The 19,374-nt window shown below is 39.0% G+C and overlaps 1 protein-coding gene across 2 annotated transcripts in view; it reads left to right on the top strand.

The window, feature by feature from the left end:
• The window catches only part of Itga6 (integrin subunit alpha 6), an 81,753-nt gene that overhangs the window by 29,834 nt on the left and 32,545 nt on the right, over positions 1–19,374 (top strand). For both annotated transcript variants that reach the window (XM_076866782.2, XM_076866783.1), the window contains exons 2-9: positions 3,895–4,019; positions 5,718–5,797; positions 7,500–7,755; positions 9,347–9,478; positions 12,486–12,696; positions 13,473–13,666; positions 13,760–13,848; positions 14,269–14,387. In XM_076866782.2, the coding sequence (XP_076722897.1) occupies positions 3,895–4,019; positions 5,718–5,797; positions 7,500–7,755; positions 9,347–9,478; positions 12,486–12,696; positions 13,473–13,666; positions 13,760–13,848; positions 14,269–14,387 (1,206 nt within the window). The remainder of the gene's footprint in view (positions 1–3,894; positions 4,020–5,717; positions 5,798–7,499; positions 7,756–9,346; positions 9,479–12,485; positions 12,697–13,472; positions 13,667–13,759; positions 13,849–14,268; positions 14,388–19,374) is intronic.

The following is a 19,374-nucleotide window of genomic DNA, read 5'->3' as shown; positions in this document are numbered from 1 at the left end:
GTGACCTGGTATGGGAATGGACTTGTTGGTTGCTGTTTTTGTTAACTTCCACCACTTCCCTACAAAGGTGTGACTCACATCCCTTGGGCCTGTTGCTCTGAATGTAGAGCTGGTACTAGCTCTGACTTCCTCCCTCCGCTCTGGAAGGGTTAGTAATGAGTGTGGCTACCTAAGAGAGTGTTCTGAACAGGATGGTCCCAGGAGAGTGGCCGGGCATCCTGGTGGTACCCAGAGAGCACCTGGTTCTCACAGTGAACTACCTGGGCAGCCTGGGGCCCAGCACTTGGCATCAAAGGGTACTGGATAGAGAGGGAAAAAAGCTGGGATTTGAGCTGATATGGCATTTTGGCATGGGCTGAGAGTCCCTTTCTGGTGGACTGTCCCTTCTGTACCTGCACTCTGCTGGCTCAGGAGGTGAACTATGCTGAACAGCTTAGACCAGCACCCAGGTCCTAAACGACTTAGATTAGCAAGTGAGTAGTTTGTTCCCTGGTGTCATTGTTTAGACACAGCTCTGTTTTTTGCTTATTTTCTTGTTCCTGCCAGATATAGCTTTAGCTAATGGACAATGACCTCCTGCATTTAAGGCTGGTTCCAAGTACAATTAAGAGCCCTTGTTTATTTTCTGAGCCAGAAAGGGCAGCTTTGGGGATTAAGGCCGTACCACTTGCTGAGCGTGGTTGGGGTTACCATGTTCTTTCATCATGTTGTGGCCTCGCTTTCCTATGACTCAGATTCTACCTGGTCAGGGCAGTGGTCCCTTGGCAAGGGTTGCATCAGAGCAGGGTGCCCTCTGCCATCCACATCCACTCTTCCGCCTACGACCACCGGGGGATTTGCCAAGGGCGGTGAAGCACCTGTCCTCCTGCACCCCGAGTATACTGCATGAAGGTGGGATGAGGATGTGTCTGGACTTTGACAGCTAACATCATTCCCCATAGATACATTGCCCTATTTTGTAGAGTTGTGTTTTTGAATTTGTTGTCTCTATCCCCCAAACCGCCCTGATGCTTCCTTCTGTATCCTGTACTTTCGTCTGCAGGAGCCTCCACATGTAAAATGGGAGGACCTGTCTGCAAGAGCTTGGCACTGGTACATGGGAACTCTTCTCACTACAGCCCCTGAATCCAGCCTGTGCATTCGAGTTAGATGCCTGTGCTGCTCCATACATACATGTTGGCCTCCAGGGTAGAGGGAACGTGTTGAGGGTTAGAGGTTCCAAGGAGAAAAGGGCCAGAGGAAGCCCTGAAGGACTCTCCCTTGAAGCAGCTTTTGAACCTCCACAGCTTTTGAACTTGCGGGAAGCCTTGGATCCCTTGTTCCTCGCAGGGCACCAGAAGGAGAGAGAGTGGAAGCCTGGGGCTCTGCTGTTCACCCTCTGACCCTTCTCCCCTGGGCCAGAGTTCTGCCCACCAGGCTGCCCTTCCCCACCCCAGTCTTGTCATGCCACTGTGTCCCACTTCTCTGTTTCTTCTAGTGCTTTCCCCTACATCCTTTGCTGGCCACCTGCAGCTCTGCTGTCATCTCTTGGTGACACTCTTCCTCCCAGGCAGGTGTAAGTGGGGCAGCACTCTGTTATGTCCTCTACCTCCCTGTGGTTTAGTGTCCTATATATGGATTCAGCGTCTCCAGACCAAGAGTTTGAGGGGTGGATGCCATTCCTTATTCAACCTGAGGGCTCTTGGTGAGTGTTTGTTGAAGGAGTAAGTGAATGAATAAGCAAATGGGGTGAATGGAAATAACCAGCCTCCTGCCTGCCTTAGGTAGCTTGGGAGCCTCCTTGGGTGTGGGAAAGAAGAGGAAGTTGCTAGAGAAGACACAGTAAAAACACTGGGCCTCCTGGGCTGCTTTTTTATAGCCTCCTGCTGGCAGTTGGTTACCTTTACCCCTCTAGTTGCAGTAATGCTGATTCTTCCTTCCCTCAACTTGTCGGGGTTTAGTCTTAAATCTGTCAATATACGGAAGAGTTCTTGTTTCAGGGTTTCATTGGTTTTCATTTCATTGCCCTCTCAACTGGTTGTGAACTCCTTAAAATCCTGAGATTTGTTTCCTAGGAAGCATTCTAAAGGAATGGAGACATTGCCCCAGGTAATTTTGTTGAAGTCTGCCAAGTAGCTGTGAGATCATACAGGCAGAGTGATGAACCTCCCACCAGACCTCCGTTTCTCCCTCTGTAAAATCAGGGCTTCCAGAGCCAATGTGCCATCCCCCTGCTTACCGTGTTCCGGTCTGCCACAGGTTCCATCCCCACATGTGCCATTGACCAAACTTGCGGGGTCAGGAGCAACATGAGTGGGATAGATGTGGGGTGGACCTCAGCAGACCTTGGCAGCCCATCCTTGTTTCCACCCTCCAGTGAGAAATTTTCAGCACCAAGGGCACTGACTGGTCTCTTCAGTTTCTGCTTCATTTCTGTACCTTGATGTGTATTCTTTCATTCTTTCAAAATGAAAGGGATGGCTTAGAGGTGGAGGCTGGGATGTGGGAGGAAGGGCAGCCCTGGGTCTCCTCACTGAGCCTCCCTAGGCAGGCAGGATGCACCCCCACCTTTAGCCTGGGTTTCCAAGTGTACTTGCCTCCTGCTGCACCAGCTGCATTGTATCAGTTTAAAAACAAAACAAAACCAAAAAACACATCAAGTCCTTTATTGGGTTTGGATTGTGTTTTATTTTTCTTTTGCACCTGAGTTTGTGGGCCTCTTGAAGGCCAGGAGTGGCTTGCTTTCTGTTCTGAGGGTTTGTTGTTTGTACATTTCTGTTCCCAGCTCTTTCTCAGATCCAGCCTTATTTACAGAACTTTCAGTCCTTGGTTTCTATCTAGTCAGGTGTGTTTTCTTTCTATTTATTCTCCTAGTTGTTCCATTAGTCCAGCAGACCCCAAAGATTATAAACCAATGGTGAGCGAAGAACCTTCTGGCTGTGAAATAGTAAAGTTTTAAGGATTGTGGGTTTCAATTAAGGGCCCTCTTTTTTTTTTTTTTTTGTCTTCTTGAGAGAGAGAGAGAGAATTTTAATATTTGTTTTTCTTAGTTTTCAGCGGACACAACATCTTTGTTTGTTTATGGTGCTGAGCATCGAACCCAGGCTGCACCCATGCCAGGCTAGTGCGCTACCGCTTGAGCCACATCCCCAGCCCTTAAGGGCCCTCTTAATAGGAACACAGGTGGACAGGAGAAGGAATATCTCTCCTCCTGGCACTCCCCAATTCATCCCTGATCCTTTGTGGGAGAACCAATGGTGGTGGAGGAGCTCGTATGGGAAGACGAGAGTGCAATAAGTTACTTAGGAGGACAAAATATCAAGTTTGCACCTTAAATAAATGCAGTTTCTATTTGTTAATCACACGCCAGGAGAGCTGGGGAAGGGAAAAAAAATTGAAAAGAGGCCAAGGCTGCAAAAGAGTAATTCAGTTGAGTTGTATCTTAGACAAAATCGGTATATAAACTAAAGGTCTAGAGTCTAGTCACAGTCTAGTACTTTACCATTGAAAAGTACTTCAAAAAGGCACAGGGTCAGGATTGACATATCATTCATTGCTTATTAAATGGGTTGCTGGTGTGGATTGTTCTGTCGAGTTGCCTATGCCATCCTTGGATCAGGTGCAGAGGTCATATTCTTGAAAAGCGTCCTAAATACCAGAATCGTACCTGGCAGGAGTTGCTGACCCTGTGACAGACAGGCTTATTTCCCCTTTGTTTTGAGACCCCTCTTCCTTTGCCTTACTGTGTCGTCTGTATTTGTGCTGTATGAACCAGGGCTCTGCTTTTGTTCCTCTCTCTGGCTGAGAATTCATGGAGCCCCTGACAAAGAATAATCCCAATAGCTCTGCGTTCTGACATATTGAATTGTTAAATGTGTATTCAGTTGAGGTCCTCAAATTCTGTTTCATCACCAGGTTGCTGGTGGGAGCACCTCGGGCAGAAGCCCTTCCGCTGCAGAGGGCCAACAGGACTGGAGGCCTGTACAGCTGTGACATCACCTCCCGAGGACCTTGCACGCGGATTGAATTTGATAATGATGGTGGGTTCTTCTACCCTCGCTTGGTATTCATTTGGCCAGCCCAGCACCCTACTTGCTCTTTTCATGAGGAGGAAAGGAGAGGATGCAAGCATTTATTCTTGCCGAGAGGACCTCTGGTCCTGACTTTTTTATTTGCCCTGAAAATATTTACTTTCTGGCTCACACTGGGATGAGGCATTTTTGCTGCCTCTTCTAATCCTGGTTCCTTAACTCTTAACGGTGTATTGCCATTGCCACCTAGTGCTGTATTGAGGTTCTGCAGGAGGATGTTGGAAAACTAAATTCATAACAGTGAAGAAAATTCATTGTGTATATCTTGTACCCAAGAAGCCAAAAGTTGTCACTTGTTGAAAATATTTGGGAAAAAGACTTTCAAATTTTTTATTTTCTATTTTTTTTGTGGTGCTGGAAATGTAACCCAGGGTCTCACATATACCAGGTAAGTACTCTGCCAGTAAGCTACATCCCCAGCCCTGAAAAAGATTATTTTAAATATCAGACCACTCTGAGGGCTGACTAACATGGATAAAATATGTCTTACATTCTCGGAGACTTGTTTTTGAGGATTCTGGGTGTCTAGAAGCTGCCATCATGTAGACCATGTTAACATTTAATTTAACTGGTTGAGCAGAGCCATTAGTGTCCTGAGATGCTCCTGCCAAACTGAATTTAATGTGCTCATTCTAAATGAATATATAGATTCATGTTTATGTTCTCTTCTTTATCTTATAGGAATAGCATTTGGTGTTTTCTTTTACTGATTAAAAAATAGATCCTAATAATAGAAAAACTTGTAAAATACATAGACATCTAAAGCACAAAACCAAGATATACTGGTAACCTCAGTATTTAATATACTCTTTAACATTTTGGCACTTTTCTTTCTGTCTATGTAAAGTTGTCTAGTTTTTATATTTTTTGTAATGATGTAGGATTAAAGGTTGTGCCTGTCTTGCTTCTCATTGAAAGAGGCAGAAATCTGGATATAGGGTCATACCATGTGGGTTTGAGTTGATGCTGAAATGACAACATGGTGGTATTTGTGCTTTTTCTTTTTTCTGGCTAAAAAAATACCTCTCTCTCTTTTTGGTACTGGTGAAAGCTATCACTTGTCAAATGTGAGTGAATCTGGTGCCTATCTCTGTCTCTAGTAAAGAAAAGGATAATTCATGCTATTTTGTAAAAATGAGGAGTACATAGAGAAGTACCGACTTTTTGTTAGTTTGAATGGAACAGGACTTTGGAGACTGGAGTTTACATTATTGCTTTTAGGGCTACTCCTTAGCCATGCAATTTTCAAAACCTTCTATATGCAGGGCCTTGGGATTCAAGGGAGGGCAAAGGGGATTGTTGGGTAAAATGGGCCATCGCCATCGTATAGAGAGATGTCTTTTATGTATAAAATTTTTATTTTTATTATTATATTTTTGCAGTGTGGGGGATCAAAGTACTAGCCTATGCATTAACAGGCTTGTACTTTGCCACTGAGCTATGCCCCTATCTATAGAAGCTTATGATACATTCTTACCAATAACTATTTCTCTGTTTTCTTGAGATGAAAAAATCATTTTTCTGTGTTGACTAAATTTACTGAGTAGCTAGACTTGGAGTTAAGGCAATTTGGAAACACTTTCTTGTATTTTTGTTCATCTGTTATTTTATAATCTGAGTCTATATAACCTGCCTTGCTTCCCACAGCTGACCCTACCTCAGAAAGCAAGGAAGATCAATGGATGGGGGTCACTGTCCAGAGTCAAGGTCCAGGGGGCAAAGTGGTGGTAAGTGCCGAGAAATAGTTAATTCCAGTGTTATAATGCCTACTGTGTGATAGAGCTGGGCTTACAGCAGTGGAAAACACAGGCAGAGCCCCTACCTCTGGAGATGCACATTACAGCAAACTTCCTACATTATAGCAGGAAGTGATTTCAAGAAGAAACCAACCATCATTTTCCCTGTGCTTCCTGATGCACTTTGATCAAAGTCATACAAACTTTCAGATTCAAAGAACTTATCAACGAACCTTTACTAAGTATTCCTAAAACTCTAGGTGGTCATAAACAAAAAAGCAAAACATTCTAGTTTTTATGGATAAGTTATAAAAAAATGTGGAAATGATCTTGAAAAGTAATATCAGGTAATTTTAAACTCTTGTTTATTCTGAATGTGTTATTCAGTTATGTGTTATACTTGACAAGAACAGGGAGGAAGTTCCTTAGGGGAGGAAGTTTATTTTGACTCATGATTTCAGAGGTTCAGTCCATAATTGTCTGACTCCATTGCTTTGGGTCCCAGGTGAGGCAGAACATCATGAGAGAAGTATGTGGCAGAGAGAAGCTGCTCAGCTCATGGTGGTGGGAAGCTGAGAGAGAAGTGGAGGAGTCATGGACAAAATATATAACCCCCAAGGAATGCCCCCAGTGACCCACATCCTCTAGTTACATTCCATGTGCCTATAGTAACCACTGAGTAATTCATTCAAATCATTATTCCGTCAAATGGAGTGATCCATTAATTAGGATGCAGCTCTCATAATCCAGTCATTTCATCTCCTGCATTAATATAGGAGCTTTTGGAGGACATCTTATTTCCGAGCCATTAACATTGAACTTCTTCCAATAGAAGTTGTAGCAAAGAAAAGAAAGTTGTTAGATGGATTATGCTAGGTGGCCTTGGAACTGCTTCCACATTAGGATATGAAGATCTTTTTGTCTTACTTTCAAAATCTGATTGCTATAACAAAATTTATACAGAAAATGAGAAAAATGAACATTTTAATGAACACTGAATTTTTATAGTTAAGGGGTACATTATGGGAAATTGTCTTGGGTATTTTAAAATATTTTTCAGATACCCAGATTATGTTATGTAAAATACCCTGTAGGGATTATAGAGATTATTTCATCTCTTCTGGTAAGATAATTCACTCCGCCTTTTTAAAATAGACATACATCCAGAAATAATCTCAGAATGCAGAGTGTAAATTAGGACTTATTAGAAGGAAATAGTGTAGGTAAAAAGAAAATATCTTTGTTTTAGCTGTGTTTGCTTGATTCTTTTGAAAACAAGTCCGTGATTTCTCTCCTCCAGAATGCAATTATTTTCACACTGATGTAGAAGTTTCATAGTCACTAAAAGCCAATTAAGTTAAGAAAATGAAGCAGGAAAGTGTTTCTCTTTGTTTATGTGACAAGTAAATTTACAGACAAATTGCCTGTGGATACACTGGCATTCAATATTTGGATTGAAGCATTATTCTAAATGAGAATTAGCAGAAATCCTCCTGCTTCTATTTTTGTTAATAGACTCTTTAGTACCATTTTGGGGAAGATTTGCTGATTTGGAACTTGATCCTAGGAAGAGAACATGTTTAATCATCCTATTTAGAATTGACCTCTTTATTATTGACAGTTTTTTCAACTTGTTTTTTCTAAAACAAGGTCTATAGACATGAATGAGCTACTTTATTTCATGTGTTTGCAGACATGTGCTCATCGATATGAAAAAAGGCAACATGTTAACACAAAGCAGGAGTCTCGAGACATCTTTGGGAGGTGTTATGTCCTGAGTCAGAATCTTAAGATTGAAGATGATATGGATGGAGGAGACTGGAGTTTTTGTGATGGCCGATTAAGAGGCCATGAAAAGTTTGGTTCTTGCCAGCAAGGTGTAGCAGCTACTTTTACTAAAGACTTTCATTACATTGTGTTTGGAGCCCCGGGTACTTATAACTGGAAAGGTATGGCGTTTGTATTTACAGAAACGGATATTAGAATGTCTGTATAATTCCTATAATGTGCATCACATTTAGTACATTTCAAGTTAAAATGTGTTATAAGGCATTTATGTATTATAAAAAACGATTAGGATGTTGAAATGTCTAATATGATTAAGAACGAATAATGAAAATGTCTGTTTACATTTTTCCCTCTTCTAGTTAGTATGCTACATTAGTAAGTAGTTAACGTTTTTCTAATGTAATAGAGTAATTAATATAAGTCACTTTTATTTTATATTTGTCTATTTCATGAAACTAGTTTTCATTTTAAGTGATCTGAAAACTGAACAGAATGAAGTGGTGGATACTAATAACAGTTTGAAAATAGGAACATTTCTTTCATTATACGTTGACTCAGATGACCTTGTTTTACTAATAAAAGTTGTGAGTTGTTTAATGATAATGTTTATTATAAGGAGTAAAGGGAGACACTGGTAAGAAAAGATGAAAATACCCACATTTTCTGAGTGGATACACCTGGTCACTTCCTGTGATAAAGTTTAACTTCTCTGAACAAATTAAGCCACTATAGAAAATTGCTATATATATTTTTTAAAATAGCATGACGCATCTGATTCGGACATTAAACTTTTTTTGAGAAATTTATTTAAAATTGTGTAACATTTTTACAGTTAAGAAAAGCTTAGAAAAAATTTCCCTTTTCCATTAAAAAATTTTTTCAAGTTTTAATTATAATTGCAAGTGATGCTTGAGCACATGTCCTCTGTGTGTCTGTCATTGTAACCTTGGAGAGTAATTTCCTGTGCCCACTATGCCCCCAAAAAGAGTCTTTCATGAGACAAATCATCAGGTTGCTTTGACTTAATTGAAATGACACGTTGGATTTAGAAATAGCTTTATTTTAGCAAGAAGAGATGGGAATGTTTCTCCAACGTAAAGCACTTGCCTACTATGTATGAAGCCCTGGGTTCAATCCCTAGGACCATCGAACAAACAAAACAGTGAAAACACCTGCCAACTATGTATTTTAACTCATGGTAAACATATCTTATCTGCTTTACCCATTCTGATTTAAAATATTGGCATTTTTTAAAAAGTTGTGTATTTACTGTATGAAAACTTTATAATAACTGCAAGAATTTTTTGGATGAAATTTCAGTTCAAGCAATATAAAGAAATGATCCAATATATTATACTTTTATAGAAAAGCAAAATTAATTTAGGATTATAGAGAACATAAAATATCATTTATATCAAGTTCATATCATTTAAAAAATTAGTTTTCTGTAAAGATTTTTGTTGACTAAGCATGAACATTACATTTTTCATCTAATTTCATGGCATTATAAAGATGGTTCATTAAAATGCATGGGGCATTTTTCCAATTACTAGAACAGATTTCATTCACATAAAAATTTACATGAACATGTCTAACAACCTTTAAGGTCATGTCTTTCCTCTTCCTTTTCTTCCTCTAAACTTTTCTACCTGTTCTCTCTGATAACATGGGGGGGGGTTTATTAGGAACCATTATTTTATTTTGTTTCATCTTCATTCTTTTTGTTGTTGTTTCACCATTTCATTCCTTTAGGGATTGTTCGAGTAGAGCAAAAGAATAATACTTTTTTTGACATGAACATCTTTGAAGATGGGCCTTATGAAGTTGGTGGAGAGACTGACCATGATGAAAGTCTCGTTCCTGTTCCTGCTAACAGTTATTTAGGTAGGAATGAGTGTAGGTGGCATGCCTACCTTTTCAGACACTGCGATTCTCCTTCAGTGGGCTCTGGGTCCCTGCCCTTACAGGCTGAGATAGGACAGGAGGAGCTAGGGGCCTTGGCTGCAGTTGCTGGAGCTTAATAAATCTTGGTGATCTGTAGGTAACCTGACTGCCTAGGAACCTTCCCTTCTGATCCGGGCTCCCTCAAAGAGGGGAGGAAAAAACTTGCCGTCATCTCAAACCATCCATTCTATCACTTTGAAGTTTGTCTCCTGAACCAGTGGTGGCCTGAGGCAGGCCATTCATGTGGCTAAGAGAAAATGTGGCTTGGGTGTTCACAGTAGGCCCATCTGCCTTCCCTCTGCCTTTGAGGCCTTTTTCTGGAGATGCTCTTAAGAACTAACTTACAAAGTTACTCATAAGTGGTAGGTCGAGACCTCCAGGTCCTTCCTCTGTGATTGCCATTCTTCAGGGGTTGGCCCTTGCGTCTGGATTGGAGCTCCTATGTCACAGGGCTCTGGCGGGTGGCACAAGGCCTTCTGGGCTGAGGGTGGGCGGGACTGCAAAAGCAGCTCAGAGGACACCCGGATTGTGTCTAAGTGCCAATTCCTTAACTCCTGAGGCTTGTTTGCATTACTAATGGGCGTTCTAAATTATTCCTGTGCATTATGGTAATTACACAAAGGCTTTTAAAAGCTTTAATTCTTGGGATGAGTTGACATAAAGAATAATTACTGCGCATTTCTTGGAAAAAATGTAAAAAATCTTCTAAACCTGAATAGTAACCTATTTTGAAAAAAAAAAAAAAAAAAGACAAAGTACCCAGATGCTAGAGATATTATTGAAACAATGGAAGGTTAAAATAAGGAAAAAATCCTAGAGTATGATATATAAATAATTTGAAACAATGTGCTAGCAGACATACCTAAGTTGTTCTAATGGCATAAATATGTATAAATGATACTATGAATTAATACTTTTGATATGTCGTTCTTTTCCCAAAGAAAAACTTGCTATGAAGGTGTAAAAGAAGAGGAAAATTATGCTTTCTGTTTGTTAAAAGCCTCTTGTGTGCTATATGCAGTGCTTTATATATCTATGAATAAGTATTACTGTCCCCTTTTCTTCTTTTTTTTTTTTTTAACTGCTGAGTGAAACTGTGGCTCAGGGAGCTTAATTTTCTAACCCAAGGCCACAACATAAGTAATCCCTCAGCCAAGACAAGAAATCCTCCTGACAATGAGGAAGCTGGGGAGCAGCTGGTCATGTGACTAGTCTACTAGTGTCCTCACAGGACAGGAAGGGAGCTGGGGGGGTCAAGGGTTTGTAGCCTCAAGTATTAAAAGTAGGTTTTCAAGGTAAAAGCCCTTCAAGGTGAGTAGCAACAAAACAATATTTTATTTATGGTTGTGTTAACCAACAGCCTTTCTTTACATGTATTATTTAGGGATTATTTATAATGACAAGTATTAATTTTGATCGTCCTGGTCAAGAAACCAATATTTTGGGCTTTTATGACAGATGCCTGTGGATTTTATAAACATAGTTGCTGTCAGAACATATGAAAATATGAAGCATTTTTTTCTTAAACACGTTTGCCACCTTTAGGATTTCCTCCAATATGAATATCTGAGAAAGAAATCAGTTGGTATTACTCCATTTTACTTGTGTGTGTGTTGTGTGTGAAGCTGTAGTTGAAGAGAAGAGTGGGTATTCAGTGATCTGCCTGAGGTCTGGGGAGCTGGCCAGGAGGGTAGCTCACTGGATATAGTAGCAGCCTTATGGGCCAGCCAGAATGGCAGCGGTACTCCTGCCTCTTACCAAGCATAATGATTTTTTCTTCAATCTCTTCCATCCCGTGCATGTGTACAGGCCTGCTGTTTTTGACCAGCATTTCTTATACAGATCCTGATCAGTTTGTTTATAAAACACGGCCTCCCAGGGAGCAGCCTGACACATCCCCCGATGTGATGATGAATAGCTACCTAGGTTTGTGACCTCTGAGATGACAAATAAATTGTCTTGGTCATGGTCATTTAAAAATTTTTTTGATCCATACAGAGCATAAATCTTTTTATTTTCTATTTCATTTCAAGTGAAGCACACACAAAAACATGCCATTGGTTGAGGCTCTGCTGCCAGATGGTTTTCAGAGCTGGATTCAATTATATCACCCTATTCTAAACTTGTGGCTCATCATATTTTTCAACTCACAATTTGAGAACTGCAACAGTAGTGGTGAAGCTTTTCAGAAATAAAGTCCTACAGGAAGGGTGAGCTTATATTTTTCTACATCTGCCTCACCCTTATACAGAAAGATTTGCTTAATTTTAAGAAGTTTGATATGGCCATTTATTTTTGCTGTCCAGCAAATCTCAGCTTTTGTAATCTGACATCCCACCTAATGCTTTATAATTCAGTATTTCAACATTTTCTACCCTTTGAGCAAGAATGTAATTGATGCCAGTGACAATTTACTCACCTCTATTGTTCACAGTAGGTTCTCAAATACTGTGTATCATCAGTCATGGTTTTGTTTGCATGCTTGTGTCTGAGAATTAAGTTCATCCAAAATAATGCAGTGCTATCTATGGTCTATTAAGGATGCTGGCATTTGTTCTTGCCTGATCAACCAAGGAGATTGATGAACATGGATGATGAGTATCTGGGTTGCTCTCCTTTTATCAGTTTTAATATTAAAGTAGGATTTGAACTGATTCTTAAGCTACACGAATACTTCATAATTCAAATTATACAAATGCTAAATAACATAGGCACTTTTCTTTAAAAGTCCTAAAAAATCACAGAAAGTAGAGAAGTAGCCCTAGTACTTTGTTCTGGTGTCAAATATCTCAGCTCTCTAACTCCCATTATAAATATGGTAGCTGGAGGACGGTCAGGAGGAGAGCTGGGTGGGAAGCCAGAGGAGAAGATCATGATGGAATTTACCAGTGCCATATACTTCCTGAAATACAGGATTGATGCCAGAGGTTCTATTTTGTTTTTCTAGGCTTTTCTTTGGACTCAGGGAAAGGTATTGTTTCTAAAGATGAGATCACTTTTGTGTCTGGTGCACCAAGAGCCAATCACAGTGGAGCTGTGGTTTTGCTAAAAAGAGACATGAAGTCTGCACATCTTCTCCCCGAACACATATTTGATGGAGAAGGTCTGGCTTCTTCATTTGGCTATGATGTGGCAGTGGTGGACCTCAACAAAGACGGGTAAGGAAGAAGGAGGTGATTTTATGCTGGTAATGGTGGCTGCTTTTACCACCTTTTGTAATTCTTGAGAACAGCCATCCTTTTAGATTAGTGACTGTAAAGATTGTATCTGCTGCTAGATTTTTACCATCCCACCCCATCTTCATCATTTGTATGACAGCAGATATTCATTATCCTCCCCAGGGTGTAGGATTACACATTTAATGCTCAATGTTTACTCATGTATTAGAAACGTGGGTTCATGAGAATTAAAACTTGAAAAAAAAATTAACTCAGAAAAAGACATCTACATGATTCTGTTCTGTGGTTTCCTAAGGGGCCATTGAGCATCCAGAATGTCTCCTTGAAAGTGAGGATTAGTGACCTGGATGCAGCTCAGTACTGGAGCCCTCACAGGCTCCTGGGTTTAATGCCCAGCACCTCCCCTCACCACCCCAAAAATAGGGACTGGTGACAAAGTCAATATGTAAATAATCTATGGTAACTGGTGCCAGGTAGACAGGTGTGAAGTAGTGAGATCTTTGCTGGGAATCCTACTGTACTGTTGTAACTTGAGGAAGTCAATTTGAGTTTTCACCTTCAATACTTTTCTTGGGGTAATTATTGTAGGCTACTTTGATTTTTCTTTAAAATGTTTTAACTGGTGTTACATAAATCTTGATTTGAGGTTTTATTTTATCTTTTTATTTGTCCTTAATACTGGGCTGCTTGTATTCTCCCCAGGCTTACAGGTCTGTTAGCCAATGGTTTATAGTTCTTTCCCCTCATGTTCTTAGGTGGCAAGATATAGTAATTGGAGCCCCACAGTATTTTGACAGAGATGGAGAAGTTGGAGGTGCAGTGTATGTCTACATTAACCAGCAAGGCAGATGGAATAATGTCAAGCCAATTCGTCTTAATGGAACCAAAGATTCTATGTTTGGCATTGCAGTAAAAAATATTGGAGATATTAATCAAGATGGCTATCCAGGTAGATTATTTGGTTATTTCAATGAATGTTTGTGTCCTCTTATTTTAAAAACATTGTACTGGAGTGTTTGTAAAACTATGGTGTTGTTGACAGATATTGCAGTTGGAGCTCCCTATGATGATTTGGGGAAGGTTTTTATCTATCATGGATCCGCAAATGGAATAAATACCAAACCAACACAGGTAACTTGGATTTCTATAAGTGGAGTCTCAGCAAAAAGTTGACCCAAGACTTCTGGCCTTGTAATATTTAAGTTTAAGTGAATTGTTCTACTTACTAGTCTATAATAGTAAGAATTTTTCTTTTTTAAAAAAATATTAAGGTAGGGAGGAGTGATTTGCATTGCTCTGATTGACTTAATATAGTAAAATAGACATAAAAATTTGCTCTTTTATCCTTTGAGATACTGTGTAAATCATGAGTCTTATGAAATAAAGTGTATGAAGTGTTATGTTTATTTGTAATTTATTTATAATTTAATATAAAGCATAAGTGAACTTATACTTCAGTTCAAAAAAGAACTTGCGTGTCTTTTTTCAAAGCATAAATAATCAGCTCATTTTTGGGGCTTGGTATCCATTCTGACGTCCTTTGTATTTCAGGTTCTTGAGGGTACAACACCTTCTTTTGGATATTCAATTGCTGGAAATATGGATCTTGATAGAAATTCCTATCCTGATGTTGCTGTTGGTTCCCTCTCAGATTCAGTAGCTATTTTCAGGTTTGTTTTCTTTAACTTTGGTTAAGGATGTTCTATAATCAAGTTCTTCTATATCAGGTTTTGTCCTTTTAAATTGAAATTTGTAATAATCATGCTTAAAGGCAATAGCTTGTATAAATTTTAAAGATATTTCCTTTTTCTTTTGAGCTGGGTATAATATCATCAAAGAATTACTTCTGTGAAATTCTGTTCATTTTGAACTATAAATACACCTTTGAAACCTTTCTTTTGATGAAAAAACGAAACATAAAACATTTCACAGTACAAAAAAAGTAAAGAAAAAAATACCCTACAAATTCACTATTCATTCTTGAACTCCAAACATTTGATTTATATTCTTTTAGTTTTATTTCCTGGTGGGATATATATATATTTACCAACTTGAGATCATAATGTACATATTGCCTGTAACCTGCTTGTCTACTCATGCTGCATAGAGGACTTTCTCCATACCAGGGGAGTACTTTTCTAAAATGAAATTAACAGCTTGGGAGGCCTCCCATGCCAGATTCATGATTTATTGAACCATACTGTCATTGGTCATTGACATTGCTTCCCAGTCTCCACCACTGTCATAAGAAGTGGTCCCAATGCTTATGTTTGTTCATGCCCTTGATTTTTTTCCCCATGACAAACTCCTCCTGAAAGTGAAATTACTGTATAGCTTTGAAGACTTGACTCAGTTTCCCCAAGGTGACCTCCAGAAAGGCGGTGACTGTGCTCATCAGCTGCTTTTGAATCTCCTTTCCCCAATGTTTTCATTGCTACTGAGAATCACTGTTAAAAAATAATTTTTAAAAATTTTATTATAAAAGCAGATTCTTATTTTAAAACAGAATTGTAGAAAGTGTGAGTTCATAAGTATTCTTATCCTCTACAAAACAACTTTTAGCAGTTTTGAGTATCTCTGTATATTTAGGATCTTCAAAGGCCATATTACAACTGCTTTTCTCTGGTGTGTAAAAATGTCATGTCTTTTGGGTACTTTTCCTTGTCAATACAAAAATATATACAGACATGTAATATGACTTAATATTAATCCATCATATGCAGTGGATCAATCCTCAGTTGATAAAAAAATTTTAGATAGTTTGATCTTTATTATAAACAATATGCGCACATGCACACACATACATACATACATAGTACATTGTTCATATCTAAGTGATGGACTTTTGTTTTTTATTTTTTTATTTATTTTTTTTTTTAATTAATTTTTATTGTAGGTTGTTCAAAACATTACATAGTTCTTGATATATCATAATTCACACTTTGATTCAAGTGGGATATGAACTCCCATTTTTACCCCATATACAGATTGCAGAATCACATCAGTTGCACATTGATTTACATATTGCCATTCTGGAGTCTGTTGTATTCTGCTGCCTTTCCCATCCTCCACTATCCCCCCTCCCCCCTCCCCTCCCCTCTTCTCTCTCTACCCCCTCTACTGTAATTCATTTCTCCCCCTTATATTTTCCCTCCTTTCCCCTCACTTCCTCTTGTATGTAATTTTGTATACCCCTGAGGGTCTCCTTCCATTTACATGCAATTTCCCTTCTCTCTCCCTTTCCCTCCCACCTCTCATCCCTGTTTAATGTTAATCTTCTTCTCATGCTCTTCTTCCCTACTCTGTTCTTAGTAACTCTCCTTATATCAAAGAAGACATTTGGCATTTGTTTTTAAGGGATTGGCTAGCTTCACTTAGCATAATCTGCTCTAATGCCATCCATTTCCCTCCAAATTCTATGATTTTGTCATTTCTTAATGCAGAGTAATACTCCATTGTGTATAAATGCCACATTTTTTTTATCCATTCGTCTATTGAAGGGCATCTAGGTTGGTTCCACAGTCTTGCTATTGTGAATTGTGCTGCTATGAACATGGATGTAGCAGTGTCCCTATAGTGTGCTCTTTTTAGGTCTTTAGGGAATAGACCGAGTAGTGGAATAGCTGGATCAAATGGTGGTTCCATTCCGAGCTTTCCAAGAAATCTCCATACTGCTTTCCAAATTGGCCGCACCAATTTGCAGTCCCACCAGCAATGTACAAGAGTACCCTTTTCTCCACATTCTCGCCAGCACTTGTTGCTGTTTGACTTCCTAATGGCTGCCAATCTTACTGGAGTGAGATGGTATCTTAGGGTGGTTTTGATTTGCATTTCTCTGACTGCTAGAGATGGTGAGCATTTTTTCATATACTTGTTGATTGATTGTATGTCCTCCTCTGAGAAATTTCTGTTCAGGTCCTTGGCCCATTTGTTGATTGGGTTATTCGTTATCTCATTGTCTAATTTTTTTAGTTCTTTGTATATTCTGGATATTAGGGCTCTGTCTGAAGTGTGAGGAGTAAAGATTTGTTCCCAGGACGTAGGCTCCCTATTCACCTCTCTTATTGTTTCTTTTGCTGAGAAAAAACTTTTTAGTTTTAGTAAGTCCCATTTGTTGATTCTAGTTATTAACTGTTGTGCTATGGGTGTCCTATTGAGGAATTTGGAGCCCGACCCCACAGTATGTAGATCATAGCCAACTTTTTCTTCTATCAGACGCCATGTCTCTGATTTGATATCAAGTTCCTTGATCCACTTTGAGTTAACTTTTGTGCATGGCGAGAGAAAGGGATTCAGTTTCATTTTGTTGCATATGGATTTCCAGTTTTCCCAACACCATTTGTTGAAGATGCTATCCTTCTTCCATTTCATGCTTTTAGCCCCTTTATCAAATATAAGATAGTTGTAGTTTTGTGGATTGGTTTCTGTGTCCTCTATTCTGTACCATTGGTCCACCTGCCTGTTTTGGTACCAGTACCATGCTGTTTTTGTTACTATTGCTCTGTAGTATAGTTTGAAGTCTGGTATAGCTATACCGCCTGATTCACATTTCCTGCTTAGAATTGTTTTTGCTATTCTGGGTCTTTTATTTTTCCATATGAATTTCATGATTGCTTTCTCTATTTCTACAAGAAATGCCGTTGGGATTTTGATTGGCATTGCATTAAACCTATAGAGAACTTTTGGTAATATCGCCATTTTGATGATGTTACTTCTACCTATCCATGAACAGGGTATATTTTTCCATCTTCTAAGATCTTCTTCTATTTCTCTCTTTAGGGTTCTGTAGTTTTCATTGTATAAGTCTTTCACCTCTTTTGTTAGGTTGATTCCCAAGTATTTTATTTTCTTTGAGGATATTGTGAATGGGGTGGTTGTCCTCATTTCCATTTCAGAGGATTTGTTGCTGATATACAGGAATGCCTTTGATTTATGCGTGTTGATTTTATAGCCTGCCACTGGACTTTTGTTTTTTAATAAAAATTCCTAGAAATAGAATTCTGGGAATATAGGTTAGCATTTTTTGCATTAGTACATATACTCTCAGATAAGGTGCAACAGTTTCTGTTCATGGAGAGGGCTTGTTTTCTCACAGCCTTACCAATGTTGAATATAATGTACCTAATTTTTGCCAGTTTGATAAATGATCTCACCTTTTGATTTAATTTGCATTTCTTTGCTAGTGAAAATGAACCATTTGGATGTTTTGTTAGCTATTTGTCATTATAGTAGTTTTCATTTCTTAAAAAGTAACCTTAGAGAAATGGGCAGTAATATATGGTAAAACTCTAAATTAGAAAAGCTGTGTTCTCTGTATACTGGGATGCTTCCATTGCCCTGTATTCTTTCAGAAGAATTCCAGGTATAGGCACAGCCACCACATCTAAAAGATAATCCCTCAAAGCCCCAGAGATTAGAAACCAACCCCAGGACAGTTTTTGTTTGAGATGGAGTTTCATTATGTTGCCCAGGCTGGTCTTGAACTCCTGGGCTTAAGCCATCCTCCTTCCTTAGCCTCGGAGGTTTGCAATGCTGCACTGGGCTCCAAGGATGCTTCTGAAGACACTGTTTTGATGCAGTGAAAGAAAAATCAACTTCTGGTTAAATAGCAAGAGCTAGGAAAGCTATCTCATGAAAACTTAAGAATCATGGAAATGAGTTACAGATGGCAAAAGTACAAGGCATCAAAATAAGTGGAGAAGAGGATGTGAGGAAGAAACCAAAGTTAACCAAATACATGAAGATCTGTATGGGACTTGGGAGGGAAAGAGCGTGGGGGAGAGGAGGCTACATAGATGGTGACTGTGTTCTTGGTGATGAAGTCTTGAGAGCCCTTTGACCTTACGATCCACCATGCTGGAGAGCCGGTAGCACTGTGTGTCCTCCCAGGTTAACATGCTCAGGAGGGGTTCCGCAGCCGTCCTCAGACGCTGCCTTTACATGCATGCTTCTCTCTGCTCACGGAGGTATTAGCCTTAAGGTAATTCAACATTTTTAAAAGGTAGAGTTTATGACATTCAACTATTTTAGCAAGCTTTTTAGGTAAGGTGATTCAAAGTTATAGTGTGAGGTATCAAACTATCAAAGACACTAGACTTCTTTTGCCAATAATCTCATTACTGTGTTTTTCCGATAAATAGATAACCAAACTTTAGATAAGAATTTGCCTCTGTCTAGGTGTAATTGATATTTTACTGTCCTTACTTTGCTGTCCTCATAACTAGGTTGGTGATTAAACCCTATTAACTTGTTCCTTCTTTCTCCCTAGATAGTGTAAAAGCAAATTTCAAAACCCTTTGGTAACAAGAGAACCAATCCTCTTATTTTTCAAATGAAGAAACTGAGGCCCAGGACTTGCTTGAGCTTTTAAGCCTGGGTCCTTAGAGAACAGGGTATAGTATCTAAATATTCCCAACCTCAGTCCTATTAAATTGTACAAGTACTTCAGGGTATTTAAACACTGATTAAACATGAGGTAGCCAAGTAAGATTTGCCGTATGTGTTGGACACATTTTTTTTCATTTTTATGTATAGTGCCCTCAAAACTATATGTTGTCTGTTTAAAAACAGAAGTTAAAGTAAGCCTAAGGCAGAAATGTGTTAAAATATTTTAGAATTTATGCCACACTAATGCTTTAATGCTATGACATGTAAAAC

The sequence above is a fragment of the Callospermophilus lateralis genome, chromosome 9 (assembly GCF_048772815.1).
Source record: "Callospermophilus lateralis isolate mCalLat2 chromosome 9, mCalLat2.hap1, whole genome shotgun sequence".
Taxonomy (NCBI): domain Eukaryota; kingdom Metazoa; phylum Chordata; class Mammalia; order Rodentia; family Sciuridae; genus Callospermophilus; species Callospermophilus lateralis.
This window is presented reverse-complemented; position numbering and strand designations above follow the sequence as displayed.